This window comes from Chlorocebus sabaeus, chromosome X (assembly GCF_047675955.1).
Source record: "Chlorocebus sabaeus isolate Y175 chromosome X, mChlSab1.0.hap1, whole genome shotgun sequence".
Taxonomy (NCBI): domain Eukaryota; kingdom Metazoa; phylum Chordata; class Mammalia; order Primates; family Cercopithecidae; genus Chlorocebus; species Chlorocebus sabaeus.
The window spans coordinates 120,599,211-120,626,121 of NC_132933.1; the positions used below are offsets into that span (position 1 = coordinate 120,599,211).

At 35.0% G+C, this 26,911-nt stretch overlaps 1 protein-coding gene and 1 pseudogene across 2 annotated transcripts in view; one reads left to right on the top strand and one right to left on the bottom strand.

Moving 5' to 3' along the window:
- DMD (dystrophin) overlaps positions 1–26,911 on the top strand; it is a 2,258,239-nt gene that overhangs the window by 1,139,285 nt on the left and 1,092,043 nt on the right. For both annotated transcript variants that reach the window (XM_037986581.2, XM_073013821.1), the window contains exon 44: positions 1,958–2,105. In XM_037986581.2, coding sequence (XP_037842509.2) covers positions 1,958–2,105 — 148 coding nt within the window. The remainder of the gene's footprint in view (positions 1–1,957; positions 2,106–26,911) is intronic.
- LOC140710797 (nucleophosmin pseudogene) lies at positions 12,401–13,903 on the bottom strand (annotated as a pseudogene).

Below are 26,911 nucleotides of genomic sequence, written 5' to 3' on the forward strand. Positions count from 1 at the left end.
CTGAAAGAATGCAATGTACATGTAGATACATTCTTAAATTTTAGGTAGTTAATAAAAATAAAGGGGAAAAGACTCTAGAACTATCACTTTCAATTGTTTAACTGATAAGGTGAAACTTCATCTTGGAAAAATAAAATATTTCACTGGAGATCATGTGCAGTGGTAGAAAGGTGCCATTGAAACAAGAGATATTTGGGTTAGAAGCCTCTCTCTACTACTATTTAATACCATTTTCACCTTTCGGCAAATTACTTGGCCTCTGTTTTCTCCAATGGAAAATGGGAATAATAATTGCTATACTGCAGGGTTATTGTAAGTGTCAATGAAATGATATGCCTGACACTGTAAAAGCACAGAGCCCGGTGCCTGGCTATTAGTAATTGTTTCATAAATGTTAATTCATTTCTCTGCCCAGTACATCAGTAGGCAGATGTAGCAATTTTAAAATTCTAGTGTTACTTTAAATTCCTGAATGAAGGTAGAGGACTGTAAAGATATCATGATATTCAAAAGTATGATCCATTGCTTCTTAAGAATAGAGTTCAGAAAAGCTTGACAGATTCCTGTACTCTGAGGCAGCACCATAGCCAGTAATCTTTTGGATGGCTTTTGGTTTAGTGCTCACAAATGCTTGCTTGGACAGGTCCCAGGAGATCTGGTAGACTGTAAGTCCAATAAGATTTCAAATCTTACTTTATAGCAGTGTTTTTCACCTTGACTGTGCATTGAAATCACCTAGATGCTTTGAAAAATAACAATGTCAGCATCCAACCTCCAGAAATACTGATTAAGTTGATCTGGAGTGGAGCCCCAGGGTCACTGTTTGGTTATTGTTGTTGCTGTTTTTTTAAATGACCCGGTTGATTCTTATGTGCAACTGTCTTAGGTAAACATAAAGCCCTGGTTCATATTATTTCTGCCTCAGTCTCTTTTATGATTGGAAGGTGACCAATGCTTGCTTCCTAATATTCTTTCCATGTGCAATGTTAACACATTTGACTTGTACTAAGTTCCTGAAGTATTCCAATCCAAAATTTTAGTGGATACAATAAAATAAGTAGGATTCAAGAAGGCATCACATAGTTCAGTTTATCAGTTAGTGAAATGCTTACATCTGAGCCTATAATATGAATTACATCTGTCATCTTATTTTAAATATTGACAGAATCTTTAATGATAGTGATGAATTATTGATTTATTGGTGTGATAATGGTATTTTAGTTATATTTTTAAGTTTTATTTGTAATAACTATATGTATTTATGGGGTGAGTGTGATGTTTCAGTGTAATGTTTCATTGCGTCATGATCAAATCAGGTTACTTAACATATCCATAACCTCGAACATTTATAATTTCTCTGTGGTGAGAACATTTAAAATTCTCTTTCACTATTTTGAAATATACAGTACAATATTGTTAACTTTGTTCATCTTACTATGCAGTAGAACACTAGAACTTATTACTTCTTTCAATTGATGAATAGGTAGTTTTGGATCAAGAATAATATTGAAAGTGATAGAATTTATGAAGTAATTTAATTGTATCCAAACATATTTTGAAATTGAATATATTGCTTCCAAATAATTTATTACAATGTTAAGATATTTGTAAATTTCTAGAATTTAAAAAAATATATATTCTTAGGAAAGAAAATGCTAATCGTCCAAAATAGTTGCTTTACCTTTCTTTTAATCAAGAAATATATTCACTTTAAACGGAAAAATTGCAACCTTCAGTTTAAAATCATCTTTTTTATTGAGCATGTTTAAAAAATTTTGTGGGTACATGTTAGGTGTATCTTTTAATTTTTATTTGTTAATTGAAACTAAACTCTACAAATGCCAGAAACTATCAGAATGATATCTTTGTCAGTATAACCAAAAAATATATGCTGTATCTCTACAATCTGTTTTATATCATCCATTTATTTTTCTTGATCCATATTTTTTACCTGCAGGCGATTTGACAGATCTGTTGAGAAATGGCGGCGTTTTCATTATGATATAAAGATATTTAATCAGTGGCTAACAGAAGCTGAACAGTTCCTCAGAAAGACGCAAATTCCTGAGAATTGGGAACATGCTAAATACAAATGGTATCTTAAGGTAAGTTTTTGATTTGTTTTTTTTTTTTTCTAAATTGTGTTTATCTTCATCACATCTGGACTGTTTAATTTCTTTAAGTTCAGGTTGTGAAGGATGATGGAAATGACCACTTTTGACTTTTGTTGTCATCATTATACATACTAGAAAGAAAATTATAATGATAATATTAGAGAACTGTGCTGTGGACTTTTTGTGTCAGGATGAGAGCATTTGCCTGGACAGAACTGGTTTATCTGATAAACTGCAAAATATAATTGAATCTGCGACAAAAGGGAGCATGGTAACAGCAAGGTGTTTTGTGGCTTTGGGGCAGTGTGTATTTTTGCCGTATGTTGGAACCGTTCCAGAAGGATAACTTGTGGCATACCTAGCTATAATGAAGTTGCTAGAAATATCCATCATGATAAAATTACAGTTCTGTTTCCCTAAAGACAATTTGTAGTGATACTGCCATATTTCTATATTATTCTATTGACAAAATGCCTTTTGAAATAGTCCAGAGGCCAAAACAATGCAGAGTTAATTGGTGGTACTTATTGACTTTTTTATGGTTTATGTTAATAGAGAAGCAACATATGGATGATAACCAGTGTATAGTTTAATTTCAACTTGCTGTGTCCTTTGAATATGCAGGTAAAGATAGATTAGATTGTCAAGGATATAATTTGGTTCCTAAAATAGATAGTTTAGGCATAAGAAACATTGTGTTTATTACACAAAGGCTTAATTATGTTTGCATCTTTTTTTAGCTCAAATCGTTCATGTTGCAGTAGTCGATCAAGTGGATTTGAATTGTAGCCAATTTTTAATGCCAGAAAATACTGATTAAGACAGATGAGGGCAAAAAACACTCAGTAGTTCATTAAATAGTTTAGATATTTCAAAATGCTGGATTCACAAAAGCAATATCACATTTGACTTTACAGTCTTCATTCTCAAATATGTTTCTATAGTGAATATGCCTTTTGATATTAAGGAGTTAAGCATTTAAACGCCTATGTATGTGATAAGCTATTTAAACACAGAAAATGAATATTTTTAAAATCTTGTGTAATCATATATATATCAATCAAACTTGTATGCACACCAGCATTGGCATTTGTATAGAGAGGAAATGTATGGATTCTCAATCTGCTTTAATATAGAAGATACATTTTAAAAATAGCACTGAAGTGAATTTTGGGCTAATGCAGCATAATGGGGTCTCTACCTGAGAGGCAGAAATATATTAGAGTTATATAAAATGTTTTGGGGGAGATATAGAAACCACTTGCCATTTTCAATGATATCCAACCCATGGTAGTTATATATTTTAATTTATATTTTATTATAAAATTAGTACTTATTGTGAAAAAGATCAAGCAACATAGAAACATATAAAAGAAGTACCTCCATTCTACTCTTTGGAGGATAGTTATTCGGTATGGATTTTTGTACATATTTCAGGTTGGGTTTCTTGGAAAGCCATTGTAAAATGGAGATTTGTATGTAGAAGGTTTATTAGGGAGTACTTTTACGATCAAGCAATTTGTTTTGACGTAACTTGGTGTAGTCCCCAGTTTTCTTCATGTTCCTTGTTCTTGAAGTCAGTTAAGCTCTTGAATCTGTGTATTTAACATTTCATCAAATTTAGAAAGCTTTCAGCCATTTTTTTTAAAAAATGGGACTCCAATTGTACATTTATTAGGCTCCTGAAAACTGCCCCCACTACTCACTGATGTTATGTTCATTTTCTTTTTAGTCTCTTTTCTCTGTAATTCATTTTATATAATCTCTATTGTCAAATAGACTCATCTTTTTCAAAGTCTAATCTATGGCTAATCCCATGTAGTATATATTTTTAACATCAGATATTTTCATCTCTTAGAAGTATAATTTGGGTCTTTTTTATTTCTTCCATGTGTCTACTCAACATGTTCAGTCTTTACTTTCTTGATTATATGGAATACAGATATAATAACTGTTAGAATATTCTTCTCTACTAATTTTATCATCTGTTTCTATTCTGGGTTAATTTAAATGGATGTATTTTTCTCCTCATTAAGGGTGTTATTTTACTGCTTCTTTGGATGACTGGTCATTTTTGATTATATGCCAGACATTGTGAATTTTAACTTATTGAGTGCTTGATACTTCAAATAAATTCAAATATATTGAAATAAATATTCTTAACTCTTGTTCTGGAACCCAGTTAATTTACTTGGAAACAATTGATCTTTTGATAATCTTCCTTTTATGCTTTGTTAGTTATGACCAGAACAGTGTAAGTTTAGGGCTACTTTTTCCCCACTACTGAGGCAAAACCCTTCTGAGTACTCTCTTTGATGCCCTGTGAATGATAACATTTTTCACTGGGGCTTGTGGGAACAGGTGGTATTCTTAGCCACGTGTGAGCTCTGGTGATTGTTCCCTTTAATTCTCTTGTGTAGTTCTTTCCTTAGCTTTGAGTGGTTTTCTCACATACATGAACTGATCAAGACTCAGCTGAAGAATAAAATAAAGCTTTCTGCAAATGTCTAAAATGTCCTCTGCATATGTATGACCTCTCTGGTATTTTGCCCTGTGATCACTAGTCAACCTTGGGCTGCTGAAACTCTCAGCTTCATCTTTTAACAAAAGCCTCCTGGCAGGGACCACTGTCCTTCAATGTCTGATGTTCAATATGTTGAAAACCATTGTAGCATATGTTTTGTCTTTTTTCTTTTTTTAAGTGTTTCAGCCAGGAGGTTAAGTACAACCTCTTTTACTCCAACTTGGAAACAAGTCCAAAACAAACTATTTTGATGTAATTTGATCTTTTAATACATTAACGTTACACAATTTTGTGAATATATCATAACTTTAAGTTTCCACACACTGTCTAATGGTCCTCATTTCTTGACAGTGTGGCTTAGTTGTAATTTTTTTTTTTTTTTTTTTTTTTTTTTTTGAGATGGAGATTTGCTCTTGTCGCCCAGGCTGGAGTGCAGTGGCAGGACCTCAGCTCACTGCAGCTTCTGCCTCCAGGCTTCAAGCGATTCTCCTGCCTCGGCCTCCCGAGTAGCTAGGATTACAGGTGCCCGCCACCACGCCTGGCTAATTTTGGTATTTTTAGTAGAGACGGGGTTTCACCATGTTGGTCAGGCTGGTCTAGATCTCCGACCTCAGGTGATCTGCCCATCTCAACCTCCCAAAGTGCTGGGATTACAAACGTGAGCCACCATGCCCGGCCAATTGGATAATCTTAAAAAGACTATTTTATTTAGTCTATTTTTTCTCAATCTGTAGATGAAATAAGAAAAATCATTCTAGATGTCCAAGGAAAAATTCTTTCAGAAAAGAGCTGTGAATGACATCACAAATCCCCCAAACAGTTAAGGTATTTCTTTCCTGGTTATTTTATGTCCAAAATCATGCATATGAACATGTGCACACACACATGCACACACGAGTGTGCACACACATGAATACATATACACATACATAATATACCTTAGGTTATCTTTCCATTCTGAGTAATTATCTTAAAATGGGTAAAATAAACCCTGTAAGATACCTTCATCGATAACGCAAATCAAAGCTTTGGTAATTTCAGCTATCTTGACCATTGTTGATTGACTAATAACGAATAGGAGAATGAGTTTAAATATTTACTATGAAATTATTTTAGAAAACAGGATGTAGACAGTGGCTGTTAGCAGACAATTGTTTGGCATGAGCCAGTAATGGTTACTGTGAAAAAAGTGAACCAAGCAGCCCATATATTAAACAAACACACGCAGAAACACGTTGGAGTTTGAAGCCTCATATGTACAATTTTCAGTAAAGAAATAATTTTTATATATGAAATACAACATAGGGGTATGTTGTAAACTTGTCCCTATATATTTTGATCAAATTGCATCTTTTCTTTTTCACTTTAGAAAAGAGAATTTAGTGCTTTAACTGAGGCTTAGTGTTGTCATTCAAAATGTAATGACTGCCAATAGCAGCAGAAAGATAATCTGGTTCCATGCAACTCTTTTTTTTTTTCCTCTGTCACAAGTAAAAGACAAAATTAAATATATGAATTAGTGCTTTTTGAAGATATTCCAAAGCAATATACCATGCCACTATGAAGAACCTCTCTAAAAATACCACATTGTTTTTCTGAGAAAAATATCAATCATGTTATATGCCTCTCAAATTGGTTTATTAATAAATTCATTGAATGATATCAGTATCTCTTAATGCATTCACTAAACAAGCAGTAATTGAGTGCATATACAAAGTTTTATCATCCACCAAAATAGTGATAATCCACATTAGGCTCTAATAGAAGTTTAGAAGAGGGGTTAAGAGGTTAAATGCTAGACTCAGAAAGATTGGATTCAAATCCCACGTCCTTTAGCTTAATAGGTGTAGAATCTTGTGAAAATATCTTAATTCTTTTCATGTCTCTGAAATCTCTTCTCTAAAATGGAAATATAAATGAGATGTGTATAAAACCACTCGGAATAGCATTTTTCACAAAATAATTGCTCATTAAATGTAAGCCCCTATTGTTACTAATCACTCTTTATAAGTGATTAGTTCATTTCTATACAAACTAAAACTTATTCACTGAATTATTATCTCTAAGCATCCACAATGCAGAAAAACCAACCTGGAAATTTCATAAAACCTTATTTTTATGTAGTAGAATTTCTTCTCAAAGCATAGCTCTTGGATTAGGAATTGAGGAAAATTCCAATTCAGCCAAATGCATCTGTTTAAGATAGCTGACACTTCTGCCTACTCATTTCCTAACTAACAAGAAGAAATGTTAATGGAAGTTTTCAAAGGAAAAGCTGAACACCATGAAGGAAAGTGACACAAATAATGTTAGCTCATATAGTGACAGGGTGAATTTGTGTGCTTTCAAGTACCTTCAGTGAAAATAGGAAAGTAGAAATTATAAAATGCCCTAACATTTAAATCTAGCATGTTCTTGTAGACTAGGAAAAAATAAGTTTTAAAACATGGACTATATATAATAGAATGAGATGGAAAATGTTTGTAGTTGCCAGTAGAAACAATAACAATTACCATTAGATTGAGTATTTAAACCAGCTGAATATTTTTATTAATGGAAATGGCATCTGTTTTGTGAAATAATGCTGCTGAATGAACCATATTAAAAATGACCAATATTTCCTAAAGAACGTTGTCACAGACATACAAGCAATGAGACCCTAAAATCTTTCATTTATTTATTTATTTATTTTTTATTTATTTATTTATTATTATACTTTAAGTTCTAGGGTACATGTGCATAACGTGCAGGTTTGTTACATATGTATACTTGTGCCATGTTGGTGTGCTACACCCATCAACTCGTCAGCACCCATCAACTCGTCATTTACATCAGGTATAACTCCTAATGCAATCCCTCCCCCCTCCCCCCTCCCCATGATAGGCCCCGGTGTGTGATGTTCCCCTTCCCGAGTACAAGTGATCTCATGTTCAGTTCCCACCTATGAGTGAGAACATGCGGTGTTTGGTTTTCTGTTCCTGCGATAGTTTGCTGAGAATGATGGTTTCCAGCTGCATCCATGTCCCTACAAAGGACACAAACTCATCCTTTTTTATGGCTGCATAGTATTCCATGGTGTATATGTGCCACATTTTCTTAATCCAGTGACAGACTGAATTAAGAGACCCTAAAATCTTAAGGTATTCCCTCTGAAATCGACTTTAAGACATTAACAGTAGTGGTATTGTTTAGATGAAGTTTTTTAGGCTTTAAATCAACAAATGTTAAGTAAACATGGGGAGCGCAACACTAGCGTGTTATTTTGACATAAATAAACTGCTGTTTTTAGGAAAAAAAATACTGTCTTGTTAAGGTTAAGCTCGTTGGTTTTCTGGTATCTTTTGCAATGTTGTTGTGTTTTACTGCTCCATAACGTATTGTTATATGGTAAATGTGCAATATATTTATATATGTTGCTATAAAGAAATGTAATAAGAAACTGTTTACTTTGTGATATAACAGTAAAAATGTATTCATTGTCATTGAGAATACAGAAGTAAATATGGATTACATATGTCATATTTTAATGTACACATGATCCCACCATCAAATGTTGAAAAACTTCTAAAGTATTATTTTCTTTAAGAAAAATACACTCCCTTTTCTCAAATGTGAAATGTTCAGAGAGAATGGAAAATTACCTATAAAGCATGTAGTTATAGCATGGGGACCCTGCTGTGATCTCTCAGATGAGGAACAAAAAGGAGAAAGAAAGAGCACACTGGTGCTTTGGAGTTGAGGAGAGAAGGCAAAAAAAAAAAAGAGTACAGAAATGTCAAAGACAAGTTTAGTTGCTCTTCAGCTCTGCCTTACCATGGTTATTAGTGATTGAAGAAAATTCTAAAGCACGTTTTAAAGGACCCAATTCTGAAGAGTTTAGATTCACAGAGCACAATGGAGTTGGAGCAACTCCTGCTCAAAAGTTTGAGACAAGCGAGTCCAAGAAAAGTCTGTCCTCCTCTTAATGGAAATACCCAGATTTTCTTGTTCTTCTCACCTTGCTTTCAGCACTCGCAGCCCAGAAAGCCCTTATATAACAGGTACTGCTTTGAAAGGTCATTGACTTGTACAAAAATGATGAGTGCTGAATAGATGTGCATAGGTCACTGACAGTATCTGCTACAGAGAATGAGTTTTCGTATTTTTATTAGGGTACACCTGCTTGACAATCTACTGCCTCAAAGAACTCTATAGCAGATAAGTGAATTTATATTAATACAGATTGAATTAAAGGATATCTAGAAAAAGGCATATGATGTAAAAAAAATCAGATACGGATATATTTTCTGTATAGTCAGTTTTTACAGTGTTGATTTCACCAGCTGGCTGCTGAGTTTGACAGCTTCTTAACAGTCGCACTGCTGAGATTCAAATGCTGATAGAAACTTTGATGGAAAAATCACTTGAGTAAATATTTCTACCATCTGTTGCCCTTCACTGGGACCCTAATGTTAAGAATAATTCATACCATTGCTTGTACTTTATATTTCCTCAGCAGTAATAAAATTTCATAAGATTTTGTTTTGTGGTCACAAAGCTATCCCGGTTTCTGTAACTAGAAGACGTACACGAGCATAAGGGAATCAGTGGGAAAATTTACTGCTAAGAGAATTTGTCTCTAGTCACTTACTTTAAGGTTACAGCAATGTATAAGTGTGGGAATACATTTTTAAATGAGCTTTTCAAAGTTATTAGCTGGTAGTGACATGAGAGTTAAGTCTCTTAATACAGTTAAACAGTTGGGCACTTCATTCTTGTGTAAATACTGTTACCCTTTTATTGCTGCTTAGAAACTCTTCTGCAATTTTTTGGCTCCTATACATCTTTTCTGAAGTAGTAAATAACAGATTTACTGGGAGTGTGGTACCAGGCAGAAATTCAGAGAGGGGCTTTAAATCCTTGCCCATCAAGTGTATCTTTCAGAAATAAGTATATTAAAATAATTGGATAATTTCAATGGCTTGTTATTAGAGTTCTGTTGTCCAGCATGGCATGTTTAAGAAGATGACAGATTTTTAAACATTATTGGAAAGAAGCAAGAACAAAAAACATAACTTACTGTAATGACCACAGTAGTAAAGAACTGCTTAAAATGCATGATAAACATGTCATCCCTAAGAGATTCCCATTCTTAGAGCATGAAATTATCAAGAGAGTAAGAGCCTACAGAAAAACGAGAAGAAGGCTGATTGCAAATTCCAAATTGAAAAAAAAAAAAAAAACTGCTCACATCATTATGGAAGCAATGAGAAGCAGAAATTGTCATTTAATGAAATATAAGATTAAAGTTAATAGAAGTAATTTTCATGAAATAATACTTTGCAAGGAGGATGTTCCAGCTATATTGATCTCGGTGTTTTCTTCTCACATACCTTCTTACTATTCCCTCGAATGCTTGTTTCTACCTTTAAATTTGCTTTTCTCTCTACCAGAGGGCTCTACCCTATCTCCAGTTCCTCACCATGTCCCAATCTACTCCCTTTCAGAATTTTTGTACACTTCCCTTTATATATATTTTTGCTCTGATTTTATATTCACAGATATGCCTTTTGTAACTCCCCCATCTTAAAGAAAACACACACATACACACACATGCACATACACAAAATTGAACTCTTTCTGGGAGATCTGCTTAGCCTTCTTCGTAACACTCACTTGCTGAAACTGTAGTGTGTGTTTTCATGTTTATTACCTATCTTTTCCATTAGAATGAAAATGTTTTGGTACTTGGTCTTTCTTGATCACCAATATACCTCAGGACATAGAAAAATTGATTGATATATTGAAAATGTAATGTTCAGTAGAATGAATAAATACATAAATTTAAAAATCATACTTTTATTATATTACCTGAGACAAATGATCCCCAAGTTTGTCCTTGTTGCTTTTCATAGCCAAAACATTCTCTCTTACATTGAGCTTCCTTCACCTTTTCTGTGTACACAGCACTTAAAATTTTCACATTGTCTGGTACTTTAACAATATGATGGTGCCATTCTCTTACCCATTGGAGTATATGTTAAATACCAGAACCCATGTAACAAACATATATTGTGTTCCTACTGTGTGCAAAGCACACACTGCTTGCTGCTAGGAATACAGAGCTGACTAAGAGCCTCTTTTCTCTTTATGAGCTCACAGTCTCATGAATTCAATATCTTAAGGCACAACATCTAAACCAAAGTACAGTAAGTAAACACTCCAGAAAGTACTGGATCTGGCCTAGAACAAATGGTGGGTTGTTTTTGCACCTATTATTTTTCCTGCCCCCTAATTGACAGTCCTCCATTACACCTCTGGGATACCTAGTCTCACTTGGGAAAACCTGACTTTGGGAATCAGAGGCAGTCTCTGTTACTTATAAACGAGGAACTCTAATGGATACATACTGTCATTAGAGAAACTCTGCTTCTAGCCTGGCTCCTTTTGTAAAGAAGGTTGAATCCCCTTGGAGAGTCTGCAGAACATAACCATTTGCATGTAATGAACAGTTTGTAATACTTTGAGATTGATGTGCAATTTCTATTTGACAAGAGAAAAACAATTAGGATCAACTGTGGTCATATATCCTAGAATACCAATGTTGTTTCCACACTCTAAGTGTTGTTGGATCATTATATGAGATTCATAATTTTGTCCTGTTGTACCCACGTTTGCATTACCATTCAGTCTTAATTTATTATACTGTATTAAAAGTTTTTTTTGGTAATTTGTTCTTATTGCTACTCAGACATTAAAATGTCTGCAGGCTGTGAAAATGAATAAATTTAATGTGGCAGCATAGTTCTCAAAATCCTGGCTTTACAACTAATAGTACAGGCTTATATTGTATTGTAAATCCTACTTAACATGGATTTATTTGAAAATCCAATTTTACTGCTAATTTTAAATAACACATTTTCATACATTTTATCCTTGAATTTCTATTTTTTTTATAATGTATGACTATTGTATGTATTTACAAAAGGACAATGCATGTACTTTTAAATGCTAATAATGGATTGCTGAAATAACTGTAACTTTAAAACAATGCAATTGCTAAAAAATAAACTGTGCAGCCTGGTTTAATGGAGGTTTATGAATATATGATTAAGATATATGTTATATTAAGTAAATTCATTCAACTGGTAGTTCATAGGAACTTTCAAATTTAATCTCATAACCAGCGCTATCCTTCAAAGAATGGTCAGGGCAATTTAACCAGTACGTGACCACTCAAGATAATTTCATTGAAAAGTGGCTGAACTATTGAAATCTTTTATAGTCTCCTTGGGATATCATTAAGAGTAGAAATTTTGAAATAAAATTGTAATGATGTTCAGAAAAGAAGATAAGTAGGTAACTCTCTTAATACATTTTGCCCTGCTGTAACAAAGTACCTGAGACTAGGTAATAATTTATAATGAACAAACATGTATTGGCTCACAGTTCTGGAGACTAGGAGGTCTAACATTAAGGTGTCAGCCTTTGGCAAGGGCCTACTTGATATGTCATCACATGATGGATGATTAGAGGGCAAGAAAGATCAAAAGTGGGCTGAACTCCCACTTTTATAAGGGGGCGACACCCAGTTGTGAGGGTGGAGCCCTCAATCCTAATCAGCTCCTAAAGGTCCCACCCCTTAGTACTGTCACAATGACAATTACATTTCAACATTAGTTTTGGAGGGAAAAACATTCAAACCATAGCAGTGATGCTGACCACTACCACACAGGGCTTGGTAGGCTACCCTAGCTGTCACACCCAAGAGATGAATCTTCTTATATGATTACCTTTATCTTTTTTATCGTTTTTTTTTACTTTATTAAAATACTTTTACATGTATATTTTTGTCTACCCACCAATTCCATGTCTGACCACTGCTACTACTACCATGTCCTAGCATAACATTCCATACGTACTTAAAACCAACCAAAGGGTGAAGTTCTATCTTTAAAAACTAAACAGGCATTTTGGACAACACATTCTTGGCAATGGAATCTGGACAACATTTATCAAACATGGCAGGGAAAGTTCTCACTCTGCATTATAAAAAAGACAGCCAGATATCAACTGTTATAGAAATGAAATCAGTTGGAACATTTTTAACAAATTGTTTGAACTATTTTCTTAAAGAGACTTCCTCCACTGCCAGAGATCTTGAATAGCCTCCTGGTCAGTCATCTGGAAGCAATTCTTCACATAATCGATGAACTGGCTTCCACTTTAGGAAGAGAACCACCTTTTTCTATAGTTGCTTGCATTTTTGCTTTAATGTCTTCTACAGAACTAGGTCCTTTGGGTGTTTTAGGAGTTTTCTCCTGTTTTGAAGGATTCTTGTCCTTTAGATCTTGGTGTTGATGGTTTTGAGTCTTTTCCATTCTGATTTGACTTTTGTGCATTTTTGGCTGGAGTATCTTGTATAGATTTCTTCACTAGCGCTTTTTCTTCAGTTTCCTCATCATCAAAATCATCATCATCATCATCATCATCATCTTCATCAGCAGCAAGTTTTACCTTTTTTCTGTGGAACCTTGCTACCACCTCCAGGGGCAGATTGCTTTCCAGATATACTTAGGAGTTTCACATCCTCCTCCTCTTCATCTTCTGACTCTGTATCCTCCTCCCCAGCTACTAAATGCTGTCCACTAATATGCACTGGCCCTGAACCACAGTTCAACCGTAAGACCACTGATGGTGTTATTTCAAAGCCCCCAAGGGAAACGGTTGGCTGTACAGACATTTTCAAAGTTGCCAATGTTACTTTAATTGGACTGCCTTCCTAATTCATTGCCTCTGTTTCAACAATGTGCAATTCATCCTTTGCACCAGCCTCTAAACTGACCATTCTTAAAGATAACTGGTGCTCATTTTCATCATTATCCACCTAAAAGTGATCATCTTTGTTGGCCTTTAGTTCACAACCAAAAAGATAGTTCTGGGGCCTCAGGGGGCTCATGTCCATCAAATCGTCCATTGGGTGCGGCACACACTTAGGTGGAAGAGAAGGCAGATAGAGATAAATGACCACTGCTCAAGAGAACAGCCGTGCAGGATGGAATCACACCAGGAAGATTACCTTTATCTTAGAAAACCTGAATATCTTGTGTACTTTGACACTTCTCTACACTTCACCTAACCTTTAAAATCAACACATTTATTCAGCAAACTTTTACTTTTGGAGCTGCTCTGTGTCAGACTCTGTGCTAGGTGCTCAGGATGTTGAAATTGATATAATCCTAATCTATTCACAAAGAATCCAAGGTTTGCTGAAATTGATGGACATTTAAACAATTGAAACATTTAACTGGTATAATTAGCAAATGGACATTTAAGCCATAAAAATAGCATCTAATAGATCTAATAAAGGTCAGTACACCATTGAGTGAGTCAGAGCAGAGGCAACCCAAAGAGTAACTAGCTAGAAGAATTGGGAAAGCTTCACAGAGAGGGCGATATGAAAATAAGTGAGAGAATTGTAAACCCATGAAAATGAGAAAATGTTGAAAAGTGATGGTGTCAGAAAAACTTGTGGTGTGATAATGACAAGATCAGAGGAGCTCTTGGTAAGCGTGTGGATGCATGGAAAGAAGTGGCAAAAAATAATGCTAAGGACCTTTTTTACTTTATTGTTGGTTTTGTTTTGGTTTATTTCATTTTTTAAATCTAGCATACTAGTGTTCGTTTTCCAAACTGTGAATCATAAACTCAATTTGTGGATCAACACCGGCCTTTGTTTTTTAATGAAACAAAATATCAGCATTCATCACAAATAGATGTTTCGTAGATTTTTTGTTTTAATTGTGAGCGGTCGTGTGTGTGTGTGTGTGTGTGAGAGAGAGAGAGAGAGAAAGAGAGAGAGAGAGAGATGGTTTGGATGTTTGTCACCTCTGAATCTCGTATTGAAATGTGATTTCCAATGTTGGAGGCGGTGCCTGGTAGGTGTCATTGGATCATGTGTGTGGATCCTTCATGAATGGCTTAACATTATCCCTTTGGTGACAAGTTAGTTCATGCTAGGTCTGGTTGTTTAAAAGAGTATAAGACTTCAACCCCCACCTCTTTCCTGCTCCCCTTTGCCTTCCACCATGGTTGTAAACTTCCTGAGGCCCATGTCACTTACATCACCAGAAGTAGATGCCAGTGGCATGCTTCCTGTATAGCCTGCAGAACCATAAGTCAAAAGAAAACCCCTTTTCTTTGTAAAGTACCCAGTTTCAGGTATTTATAGCAATGCAAGAAGGGACTAATACAGTTGTATATGTATGTGTGTGTTGGGTTATTTCTGGTTGAGTGTCACAAGGTTGTAATATGGTGAGTGTAAGGAAGCATAAGTTTTAGAAAATTAAGAAGCCAGTCCAGAAAATTAATAGTTTTGGAAAACAGTACAAAATCAACTTTACAAAAATATGCATAGAAAGATGTAATACAAGATTTATTTAATTGCAATAATTTTTAAAGTTGGTTAGTGCCTTGCTTTTGCATGCTGTTTTAAAAATTACCATGAATATGACTTCATGTGATTTTCAAATACTCCCAGCAAGATAGGTAGAAAAGGTATCCTTAAAACTTTTATACAAAAATTTTGCAAAGTTTAAATGCTTTATCCCAAATCATAAAGCTAATATATGAAGACTCTGGGATTAAACACCATATTTTTTTTACTGTTCATCAGCTAGAAGTTAGAAACATTAAGCCAAAAACATTAAGTCATTGCTCTGCCTAATAAGTATTGAGGAAACTAATAAAAGGAATAATACCACTAACTACAGGACAAGGTCTTCCTAAGAGGCCTTAAAAATATTAAGTGATGAAGATGAAACTTCTTTTGTTCATAAAATGTTATTTAGTTATGAGTAGAATTCTAATTAAACTTATGTTGTCATCAATAAAGTTGAGATGTAACGTATTCATTAATATAAGTATAATTTGACCCACAGTGTATTAAAAGAAGGATGTTAAAAGGAGTTGTTATTAGAGATGATGTTAGGGTTGTTGATGATAATAACAGTAGTCATAACAAGGCACTTTATAATTTAAGAAGTGCCTTCAATTACATTGTTACTCTTATGTTAATCTCCTTTTGATATATAGATTTGGAGGATTCTATATCACTCTCAGACATAGGTTACTGAGGTGATGGAAGAATTTAGCAAGCAGCTTTCAAATGGAGGGCATGAGCATTGGATTGTGTATAGCAAGGGCTGATGTTCTCTAAGAAAGCCTCTTGGTTTCCACAGGGCAGAAGCCCTTTAAAGATCATAGCCAGGGATTTAGTAATTGCCTCCCTTTCAGAATACCCTCAAGAGAAAACCCCACCATAAGACATGGTTCCCTACAGGCAAAACTGCTTTTCCTTAAAATTACTGTTCCATGAGTATCAGCCTTCTTTGGCTCATTCAACATAGGTTTCTTAAGTTTCAGGACAGTGCTGAAGACCTGGAGTTTCAACGTTGAGGAAAACAATACTACTTGGGCAGTGCCTACCTCAGTCAGGGAAGCAGATGCTTACCTTCATGTGAGGGAATAAGGAATCAATCACATTTCCAAAACTCAAGGAAGCCAGTCTAGTGCAGGGAGAGATAGATACATAAACCTCAAAGTTATGGTATAGCATAATAGTTTTACAATTCCATAATAACTGCATTTAAAAAGTTTTATAGAAACAGAAGAGATGGTGACCTCAGTCTGGAAAAGCCAGCTTGGAGAATGGCAACCAATATTAAGTGGCAAAAGCTTTGGGAGCCCAGGTCCCCAGATGGAGGGTGATAGCATGGGCTAGACAGGTAGGTTGGGAACACTTGGCAAAGGACATTACACGGTACACAGACAAGTCTGTGTTTTAGTCTATAAACCACAGTTGCAGAATGTGTTTGAGCAAAGGCATGTGCGGATGAGATTGGCACTTTTCAAGATTTAAGTTTGTTTAGGGATACTTATGGTTTGCTGTATACTTCCTAGGTTTTTACATTATAATTATGGTTAGAACTTTAAAGGAAAACTGCAGTTTAGCACACTTGAAAGAGTGCAACTTCAAGTCATGATTGGAGACAGATATTTAACAGATTTGGTGATCCTGTGATGCTTATTTTCTTCTCAGACATTCCACATGACAACCATTTTTAAATGGTTTATTTCTACTTTAGCATCCATCTGAAGGTGTTGTATACGTTTTCTGCTTGAAAATAAAGCAGTGAGCCAGGCACGGTGGCTCACGCCTGTAATCCCAGCACTTTGGGAGGCCGAGGCAGGCAGATCACGAGGTCAAGAGATCAAGACCATCCTGGTCAACATGGTGAAACCCTGTCTCTACTAAAAATATGAAATTTAGCCAGGCATGGTGACACATGCCTAGAGTCCCAGCTACTTGGGAGGCTGAGGCAGGAGTATTGTTTGAACCTGAGAGACGGAGGTTGCAGTGAGCCAAGGTTGTGTCACTGCACTCCAGGCTGGCGGCAGAGTGAGACTCTGTCTCAAAAAAAAAAAAAAAAAAGAAAAAAGAAAAGAAAGCAGTGAATGTGATTAAGATGGATTTACTATGATCATAAAGTACTCAGGAGTCTTATTTTAAAAGACAGCATTACTCTAACTAAAAATATTGGAAAGAATCTAATGCTGTTTTGCATAGCATTCTCAGCTCTCTCAAAATCAGATATTAAGCTCTTGCTGCCAAAGGAGACTATACTGCACAGTGCTAGCCTGCATAAACTTTGAGAGGGTTGAGTTTTGCCAAGCAATTCTCTCAATATGTAAATTAAACAAATATTTGTTGACCTACTGTGTGACAAGTATTATTCCAGGAAATAGAGATCCAGCAGTGAAACAAGTATGGCTTCTTTTAGAGTTCCCAAAAAGGAAATAAAAGGATATATGTATATTGATATCCCTGAATTAAATTTATCTTTTGAAAATAAAAATTCTATCATAAGCTATAACTACCAACACTTCAATACTCATTCAGCAGTTTTCAGGGATTTGTACCTTTTGACTTAAGAGAATTTGGAAGTCTAATTGTATCATTGCACTGGACTCTTAAACAGGTAGGCGGATGACTTTGCCTGTATCATTGTTGACTGTACTTACAATCAGAAAGGGGCACAGGACAGATGCCAGGGAATAAGAAGTGGGCAGCTCATACATGGAATGGTAAGAAAGAAGAACTACAGTGGACGTGGAAAGTTCCCTTCAGCATCTTCCCTAGACAATCTTTGGCTGTGTTTGCATGATCAATATTTCATTCATAGGATATTAAGCTCTTGATATAGTTCTCAAAACCCAAAATGAAATAAGAATTCTACTCTTTATTTAAATTCAAATTCCAAAGAGTTAAGTAACTTTCCAGGAGGTAATCTAAATATGGCCTCCTGGTTGGGGTGGGGGGGGTTGAATTTGCATATAAATAGTTCTACCCTTAAAGCAAAACCACAGATGGTGGTAATGATGTAGTCACTAATGTACATCTCCACAATGGTGGAACAAAATATCCACAGTTTTGCTTTCCCCGGTTGCTTTCCCCATGCTCAACTGCTGTCTGAAAATAGGTGAGTACAGTACAATAAGATATTTTAAGAGAAAGAAAGATCACATTCACATGATTTTCATTATAATATATTGTTATAATTGTTCTATTTGTATTCATGATTTTTAATCTCTTAACTGTGCCAAATTTATAAATTAAAATGTATCTTAAGAACATATAGTTTATATAGGGCTCAGTATTCTCTGCAGTTTCAGACATCCACTGGGAGTCTTGGAATGTATCCCCTACAGATAAGGGGTGAACAACTGTGTCCTATTTGTGTGAATGCTAAAGGTGTTGTGAGCTCATAACAGTATGACACCAACACTGAACTAATCTACGATTTGTTAGTGAGAGAGATGTATTTGCAAGGAATGAGACCTGGTGCCTCATCCAAGCAGAGGAATAATTTTCAGATTTGCCTGACAATAAAAATCACAATGTGAGGTCTCTCTTTAGAGCTGCAATGTCCAATTCAGTGCTCACTAGTCACATAAGATGCTGAACTCTTAAAATGTGGCTAGTACTAATTGAGATAGGCACTGAGTATGACACACATGCCAAGGTTTGAATACTTAGAACCAAAAAGAAAGTAAACGCTCCTTTATTGCATGTTAAAATGATGGTTCTATTATATTTGATTAAATACAATATATAATTGACCTACTTCATTTTGCTTTTAAAAATGTGGCTATTAGAAAATTTCAAATTATATATGTGTGTGATTACATATGTGTTTTCACATATGTAATTGATACGTTTCATGTATAATTGATACCTGTTACACATATGAGACATGTTACATAGCACGTACATGTGCACACAACATATGTAACATGTTATATATGTATGTTACATGTGATACATGTGTGATTATTGTATTACATACATGAGTAATATGAAATTACATGTAATTTAAAATTACATATATGTGTAATTTGAAAATTACAAATTACATATTTTGTTAGTGTTGCTTTACAAAGTCAAACTTACCCTATTTAATACAGCATCATGACTTTTTTATAATTAGTAAACTGAGGCTTTTGTAGGAGAATAAATAATGCTTATTATGAAAACTGATTGGAAAAGTGAGCTGGAGCAGGGAGGTAAGGAGAAAGGACTAGAGATCACCTTTCTTTCCCAGCTCCGCTCTTCTCCCAACCTTTTTCCTTTCCGTTCTCTCATCCCAATTCAAAAGTGCAGAGTTCACAGTCGGTGTGCTGATTTAGAAAACAGATGTGTAAACAGTCTTAAATTTTCTCCAGGCTTTTACAATGTAAATAAGTTCAGTATCAAAAGTAACAATAGAATCTGTGGGAAGGTGTAGGGGGCTATGTTTTTGAGGTAGAAACTATAGGTGCTCCTGGCCAAGCATGGTGGTTCAAGCCTATAATCCCAGCACTTTGGAAAGCTGAGGCGAGAGTATTGCTTGAGGCCAGTAGTTTGAGTCTAGCCTGGCCAACAGAGTGAAACCCCACCTCTACTAAAAATTTAAAAATTTAAAAAATAAAAAAAAAAGAGCCTTTCGTGGTGGTGCTCGCCTATAGTCCCAGCTACTCAGGAGGTTGAGGAGGGAAGATTGCTTGAACTTGGGAGGCAGAGGTTGCAGTGAGCTGCGATAGCACCACAGGACTCCAACCTGGGTGACAGAGTAAGACTGTCTCAAAAAAAAAAAAAAAAAAAAAAAAAGGAAAGAAAGAAAGTATAGGCACTCCTTATATGCAGCTGCTCACACCCCTCCCCTTCCCAAAAGTTTGCAAGGGGAAAAATGTGTGGAATTGGCAATATTTAGTGGCATGCAACTGTCAGTCATCAGACCGCACATCCTCACTTCTGCTAGTGGCTCAGCACCCGACAGCACTCAGTGAAAACTAACTCATTTCAAAGGTGAAAACAAGTGAGTCTGACCACCAGGGAGTATTGAAAACTGTCAGTGCTGAAGCAAATGTGGAGGGTGTCCTGTAGTTTGCTCAAGTTGATATTTGTGGTCCGACCCCTAGCTGAACTACTAATTATTGATATCTGTCTTGATGGTGCCTGAGGAGAAAGGTTCTCAAAGGGAATCAATGTTCAAATTATAGTATGTATCTTGGCTGTGGAAGTTATTGAATTTTAGCCAATACTTGCTACTCTTTCATTTATAGTGTGAGAATGCAGTGTAATGAACCTAACTCTCACTGTCCTGACTTGCCTTTCTCATCGCATTCACAATAAGTACATGTCAATACGTATACACATTTCATATTTCTAAAGTTTACTTTATTTCCTTATTGTACATCACTGTGATGCTGATGGAAGAGAAAAGGAAAACAGTATTGATTGTGAAACTGTTTTATCTTTAGTGGCTTAGGTTTTTTTGATTGATATGTAACATCGCGCATACATAAGGCAACATGAAGCTAAATAGATTTTCATATAGCATGTATTTTTTCCAATTAAATGTTTAATTTTTTTCAGAGTATATTGGGGACGTTTTGAATAATAGAGAAAAGTACAAAGGAAATTCATAATCCCGCCACCTATCAGCAAAGTGAAATTTTATTAAGAAACATAATTTTCCTGTAAATCATAGTGAACACATGGTAGGTTTTATTTAACACAGTAATTGGAGAGCCAGTAGGAAGACAAAACTGGTTCAAAAGATAATACAAGAAACAAATGCTTCCATAATCAGTGAATTTTTAAAAAAGTATTCTGGAATAAGATTAGTGAATAAGATACTAAATTGGCTGATACCCTACAGCCTTTGGGGCTATATCCTCTACTGGGCCATACATCATATCAGTTTTCTAAACTTTGCATTTAACTTTATAGTGTTGTAACGTGTGGGCCCAAATTAATAATAAACAGTAAGAGTTGCTTTACTCTGAAAATATTTAAACTCTTCTGAGGGTGTGAGGAGTTTGTTAGAAAATAATGCTACTATTATGTTGAAACACACACAATCATCTTTGGTTTTACTGCTAAGTTTTGGATAATTTTTCTTAATAAAATTATCTTATCCATTTTCTTAATTTTCTTAACCTTCTAAATGTTTCTCCTAGGCACTTTTATTGAGTTTTGGAATATAGTTGATATGTGCTGAATTTTTATCCAGTTTTAATTCTACTGAAAAATCTAAAAGATGTTCATCAACTACTATATTTCAAATGCATACAACCCCTTTCATGTTAAAGAGACTGTATGGGAAACATAGTCTCACACTCCCAGGACCTGGTATCCTTAAAGGCTTGACACTGTTAAAATTAAACAATGCCTTTTTTAAAATCAAAGGATACAAAAAGGGCTGTGTTGGTCAAAGGATACAAAATTTCAGTTAGATAGGAGAAATAAGTTCATGAGATAGTTTGTACAACATAGTGACTGTAATTAATAACAATGTATTATTGAAAATTACTAACAGTCGATTTTAAGTGTTCTCACCTCAAAAAATAGTATGTGAGGTAATACATATGTTAATTAGCTCATTTTAGCTATTCCACAATAGACACATTTTTCAATACAACATGTTGTATAATACATGATATATACAACTTATACTTGCCAATTCAAATAAGTAAAAATAAATGCAAATTATTTGAAAGAAATAACATGTGAAAAACATCCACTTTTCATATGAAACCATGAGATATTTTCTGTTAAAAGAGTAAATGCCCAATAAATTTTTGATGTTAACGGAAATAAAAATGTTTAATATTTAAATACATATTTGCATGCAATTGACCCCCTGAAGTTCACTGCTGGGCTAAGTGAACCAACTATATCTTAAGTCAAAAATGCTGAAATTCTTCCCCAAATCTCAAAGCTCGTGAAAACGTAAACAGAAAATTTCCAAATACTTCTACAGGGAAAATAAGACATACTATTTGATCTGATCGCACAACAGGATGCTTATGGTTAATAATAACTTAATTGTACATTTAAAAATAACTAAAGGAGTGAGATTGGATTGTTTGTAACACAGAGGTTAAATGTTTGAGAGGATAGATACCCTATTATCCATGATGTGCTTATTTCACATTGCATTTCTGCATCAAAACATCTCATGTACCCTACAAATATATACTCCTGTGTACCCACAAAAATAAAAATAAAAAACATAGGAGCCCTAAGATAAGCTAATATTTAAGCTTATCATACTTATTAAGATAAGCAATACATACTAAAAGTAATAGCATTTAAAGCCAGATGTTGGGAGAAGTTTCTAACTTGTTCATTAAAATTCAAAGTCACCTGTCTTGTGTTATCATGATCCTGAGAATATGTAAATATATGTATAGCTCATCTAAACCCTTTTCCTTTCAACATGATCAATATATTGAACATCGGAGATATTTTATAAGAAACAACAAGGACAACTCAATCAGCACATGTATATTAAACATGGAATCTATAATGATTGTGAATCCTGAAGCAAACTAAATATTCAGTAATAGGTTCTTTTGTCATGGTATAGCCATTTGAATATATAACATAAATGCCTTACATTTGTTTAACTATTTATGGTTTATGTTGTTAGTGTGATGAAATGGCTTGCAAAAGTCAGAAACTCAGAACTAAGTTACAGGCTTACATCTGGAGCCTGGTTTGCTTTCTTTAAGGTAGAACCACTGTGAAGTAAAAACTTTTTTGTATCTGAAACAATAATGTAGAAGCTTAAAAGTATTATCCGAGTTGTCATAAGCCTATTATTTCTTTACATTACTGAAGTGAAAGACAGCATTAATGGCTAAATGCCATACTTGGCTATAATTTATATTGTTTAGGACTGGAAATGTGCCTGAAATGTACATTTTTTTCCAAAATAGTTTACATAATATTTGAAACCTGACAAGAACCCTAATGATTTCATGGAATACTGTCAAATATAAATGTGAAGTTTTAAAGACACAGGGACATATTCAGAATAAACACTCTAACCACAGGCTAACAGAAGAATTAGACTTGAGAAAATGAATGGGAAGATAGTAACAAATGACTTCTTTGGCAACCTTATACATGCTTAGCCTTATAGACTGTCTTATCAATGCTCCACAATCTATTTCCAGCAAGTATGGCATTTGGAACAGGACCACACAAGACCAACTATGAGTTCACATTACCCACAACTGCACAGATAGAGGGAACAACGGAATACTCCCTTTCTTCTTAAAACAATAACTTCTGTTGAAGCTCACTGGCTGCTGCTTTTCAGCTGTTTCTGCTAGCTCCTCCTTCGCCTCTTGACCTCTAAGGCAGTGGTCTTCAAAATTTCAAGAGTGCTTTCTAATTGAAACAGAACTTGTAAGCACATTTCTTCCCCAAAATATACATTAATTTTAAATCATATATGAATATAACTAAACATGTAAACATATGCAAAAATAGAAATCAGTAAACATAAATACAAACACAAGTAGAAGCATTAACAGTTTTCCTTTGTGTCCCGATGAGTTGTTCTCAATTCCTCAGAGGTATGTATGCCACTGTTTGAGACTATACCTTCAATCCTAGGGTTTCTGGTTTCGCTCTCTTCCTAGGTGATAGCGTCCGTTTGTATGGACTTAAATGCCATCTTTAGTTGAATAACTCCTCTGTCTCTCCATCCCAGATTTCTCTTGATTCCAAACCGGCTTGTTCACCTGAGTATATGGCACAATCCATTGGCTACCATACATGCAGCTTTGATATTTTATTTAAAATCTTTCCTCTTCCCCAGCCCTCATCTATTTCACATTAGTATCTTCTTATCTACTTGATTGTTAAGCAGAGTCCACATGATTCCATCATTTATCTCCCATTTTATGTCTAATATATAAGCAAGTAATGCAATGCAACTTCTGTCTCCAAAAATTTATTTTGAATTTGCCTTCTCTTCCTCTGCATCTCCCCCATCTTAGGCCAGGTCACTTCTGCCCTCTTGCCAGAATAGGTCACATTCTCTTACTATGGTTGTTATTCTCTTCCTATTCAGTCCTACACCACGGCAAAATGGATCTTCTCAAAATGTCAGCTAGATAAAGGCATTTCTGTGCTTAAGGTCCTCATGGATTTGTCTTATTAGGATGAACACCCAACTCCTTATTATGGCTTTGAATACAATGAATTACAAAGCATAATATATATATGATATTTCTACCTTTACCATTTTCTTCTTAAGCCAATCTTTCTCAATCCATATAGTATAATCATATTAGTGCTTCTTCACTTTCTAAAACATCTCAGGGCCTTTGCACATGTTCCTCTGTTCTTAGAATGCTCTTCCTTTTCTCTTTGTGTAGCTAGGTGCTTCTTTCCATTTACATATCACATGAAATGCAATCATTCCCTCCTCCTTCACTACCTCACAAAAAGCTGATGCCTCTGTTAAACCATTTATGGAATTTTACTCGGCAGTGAATAAAGGAACAACCCATGATAAAAGCAACAATATGGATGAATCTCAAAAATATTATGCTGAGCAAGAAGTCATAGACACAAATATGGGTATTTACATGAAGTTAAAGCACAGCAAAACTCAATAATTGAGGTCCCAGGATCCCAGGAATTAAGAAAGTGGTTACCTCTGGGTGAGGGTTGGAATTGAATGGACAGAGTCATTAGTGACTTTTTCTGGGTAATAGAAATGTTGTCTATTTTGTTCAGGTGGTGAATACATAGATACATTCAATTGTCAAAACACATCCATCCGAACACTTAGACTTTTGCACTTTCTTATATGCAAATTATGCCTCAATTGAAAAAAATACCATGTTTATTTTCAAAATTATGTCAACAGTTGAAATTATTTAAAGAATTGGTTCAAATGAGATTAATTATGTATCCATCATTGATGTATGATAATTTTGTATGTAGTTAAGGTTATTGGAGATAATTGAAGGTTATGCTCACAAAAAGGCTACATAATATGAAATTTATCTACATTGATCTTTAATAGCTTTTGTGATTTCAACTTCTTCACAGCTCTGTAAGAAGGCAGTGTGGCATGTTGAAGCAAGCATGTGTTTTGGAGTAACACAGGGCTGCTATACAACCCCATGTCTACCAATTATCAATGATGTGGGTATGTTGCTCAATCTCAATAATCTTCCACTGTAAAATGGAATGTAACACCTGACTCACAAAGCAAAGGTATTTACATTATATAATATAATTCCTGGGATCCTGGGACCTCCCTAAATCTCATCCACAGATGCCAGGTTAAAGACCCCGTCAGAGACTAGAACAAGTTGGGATGTCAAAAATATTCATCGAAGGGCCTGTTGTGATTGACCATCACATGGTAGGCACTCTCTAATATCTGCTGTCTCCCTCCTTTTTGGGGGAAACATTCTAAATGTGCAAAAATAAAGAGTTATTTGCTTTCTGGCACTTAGGATCGATTTATTGAGGATATGTTAACGGAACAGCAAAGGTGAAATACTAAAAGCACCATCAATACACAGGCAGAGGTGAAGCCATAAAGCCTTTATTTTTTAAATTAATGCACAAAATATAAGAGGTATGTTAGAACGTCCAATCTCTGAAAGGATACACAAAAGACATAAAATTACATTGGCATGTTTTCATAATGTTCAAAATATTGTTTTAATTAGTGTATTATGAGTTTATTCATGTGTCTGTGTGTTGTGTTATATTAATCTGTTCTTGCATTGCTATAAAGAAATACGAGACTGGGTAATGGATGAGAAAAGACACTTGGCTCACAGTTCTGCAGGCTGTACCAGAAACATAGCAACATCTCCTTCTGGGGAGGCTTCAGGAAGCTTCCAATCATGGCAGAAGGCAAAATGGGAGCAGGCACATCACCTGGCTAGAGCAGGAGCAAGAGAGACAGAATGACGTACTACACACATTTAAACAGCCAGATCTCAGAGAACTCACTCATCTTCATGAGGATGGCACCAAGAGGATGGTGTTAAACCATTCATGAGAAATCCACCCACATGATCCAGTTACCTCCTACCAGGCCCCACCTCCAACATTGGGAATTACATTTCAAGATGAGATTTGGGCAGGGACACATATCCAAACAATATCCATGTTTAATCAAAAATAAAATAAAATAAAATAAATAAAAAACCAGTAACAGTGATTTTACTTTGTAGACCTTTGCTAATGGCTCAAATCTAGCTCAATTCCCAGAACAGCCTGCGGTACACATTTTGAAAGATAGTTGATTAAATATGAAAGAAGATTTATCTGTAGTCATTAAGGCCATTATGGTTCACATATATGAGTAAATATTCCAAAGTAGCCATGCCAGTTATCACATATCCAGAGTCTCAAGGGCGCTGGACAGCAAAAGTAAAAGATACATAGCAATTCTTACTTTATAGCACAGTAATTCTTGTATATTTTAAATGGATATTTACATTTGAGGACATCCATTTGTTAAGAGTTGGGTACATGTCTCTTAAATCTAAGTAATATTTATTTAAATTTCTGGCTGCAGCAATTCCACATAGGTAGAAATGAAGTCTGAATTGAATTGGGGATCTTTGCAATACTCTCTCTGGTCAATGGCTATTTTGACAATGCTGAGAGATGTGGTTAGCCATTCTTTTTAATTTCATATTGGCAACCTAGAGGGCAATTGAGCCTTCTCCCCTTAACTAAATGTATGTTTTATTCATTTCTGAATCTTTATGGCTGACTTTGAATCCTAGCCTGTGGTAGGAAGCATGGTGTCAGAAGGAACTATGAGTTAAGACTATGCATACTTCTCTTTGAGTCTTGAGTATCGTACCTCCCTCATAGAAAGAGGGAACCAGGGATTCTTCTTGAGGCCCAGAC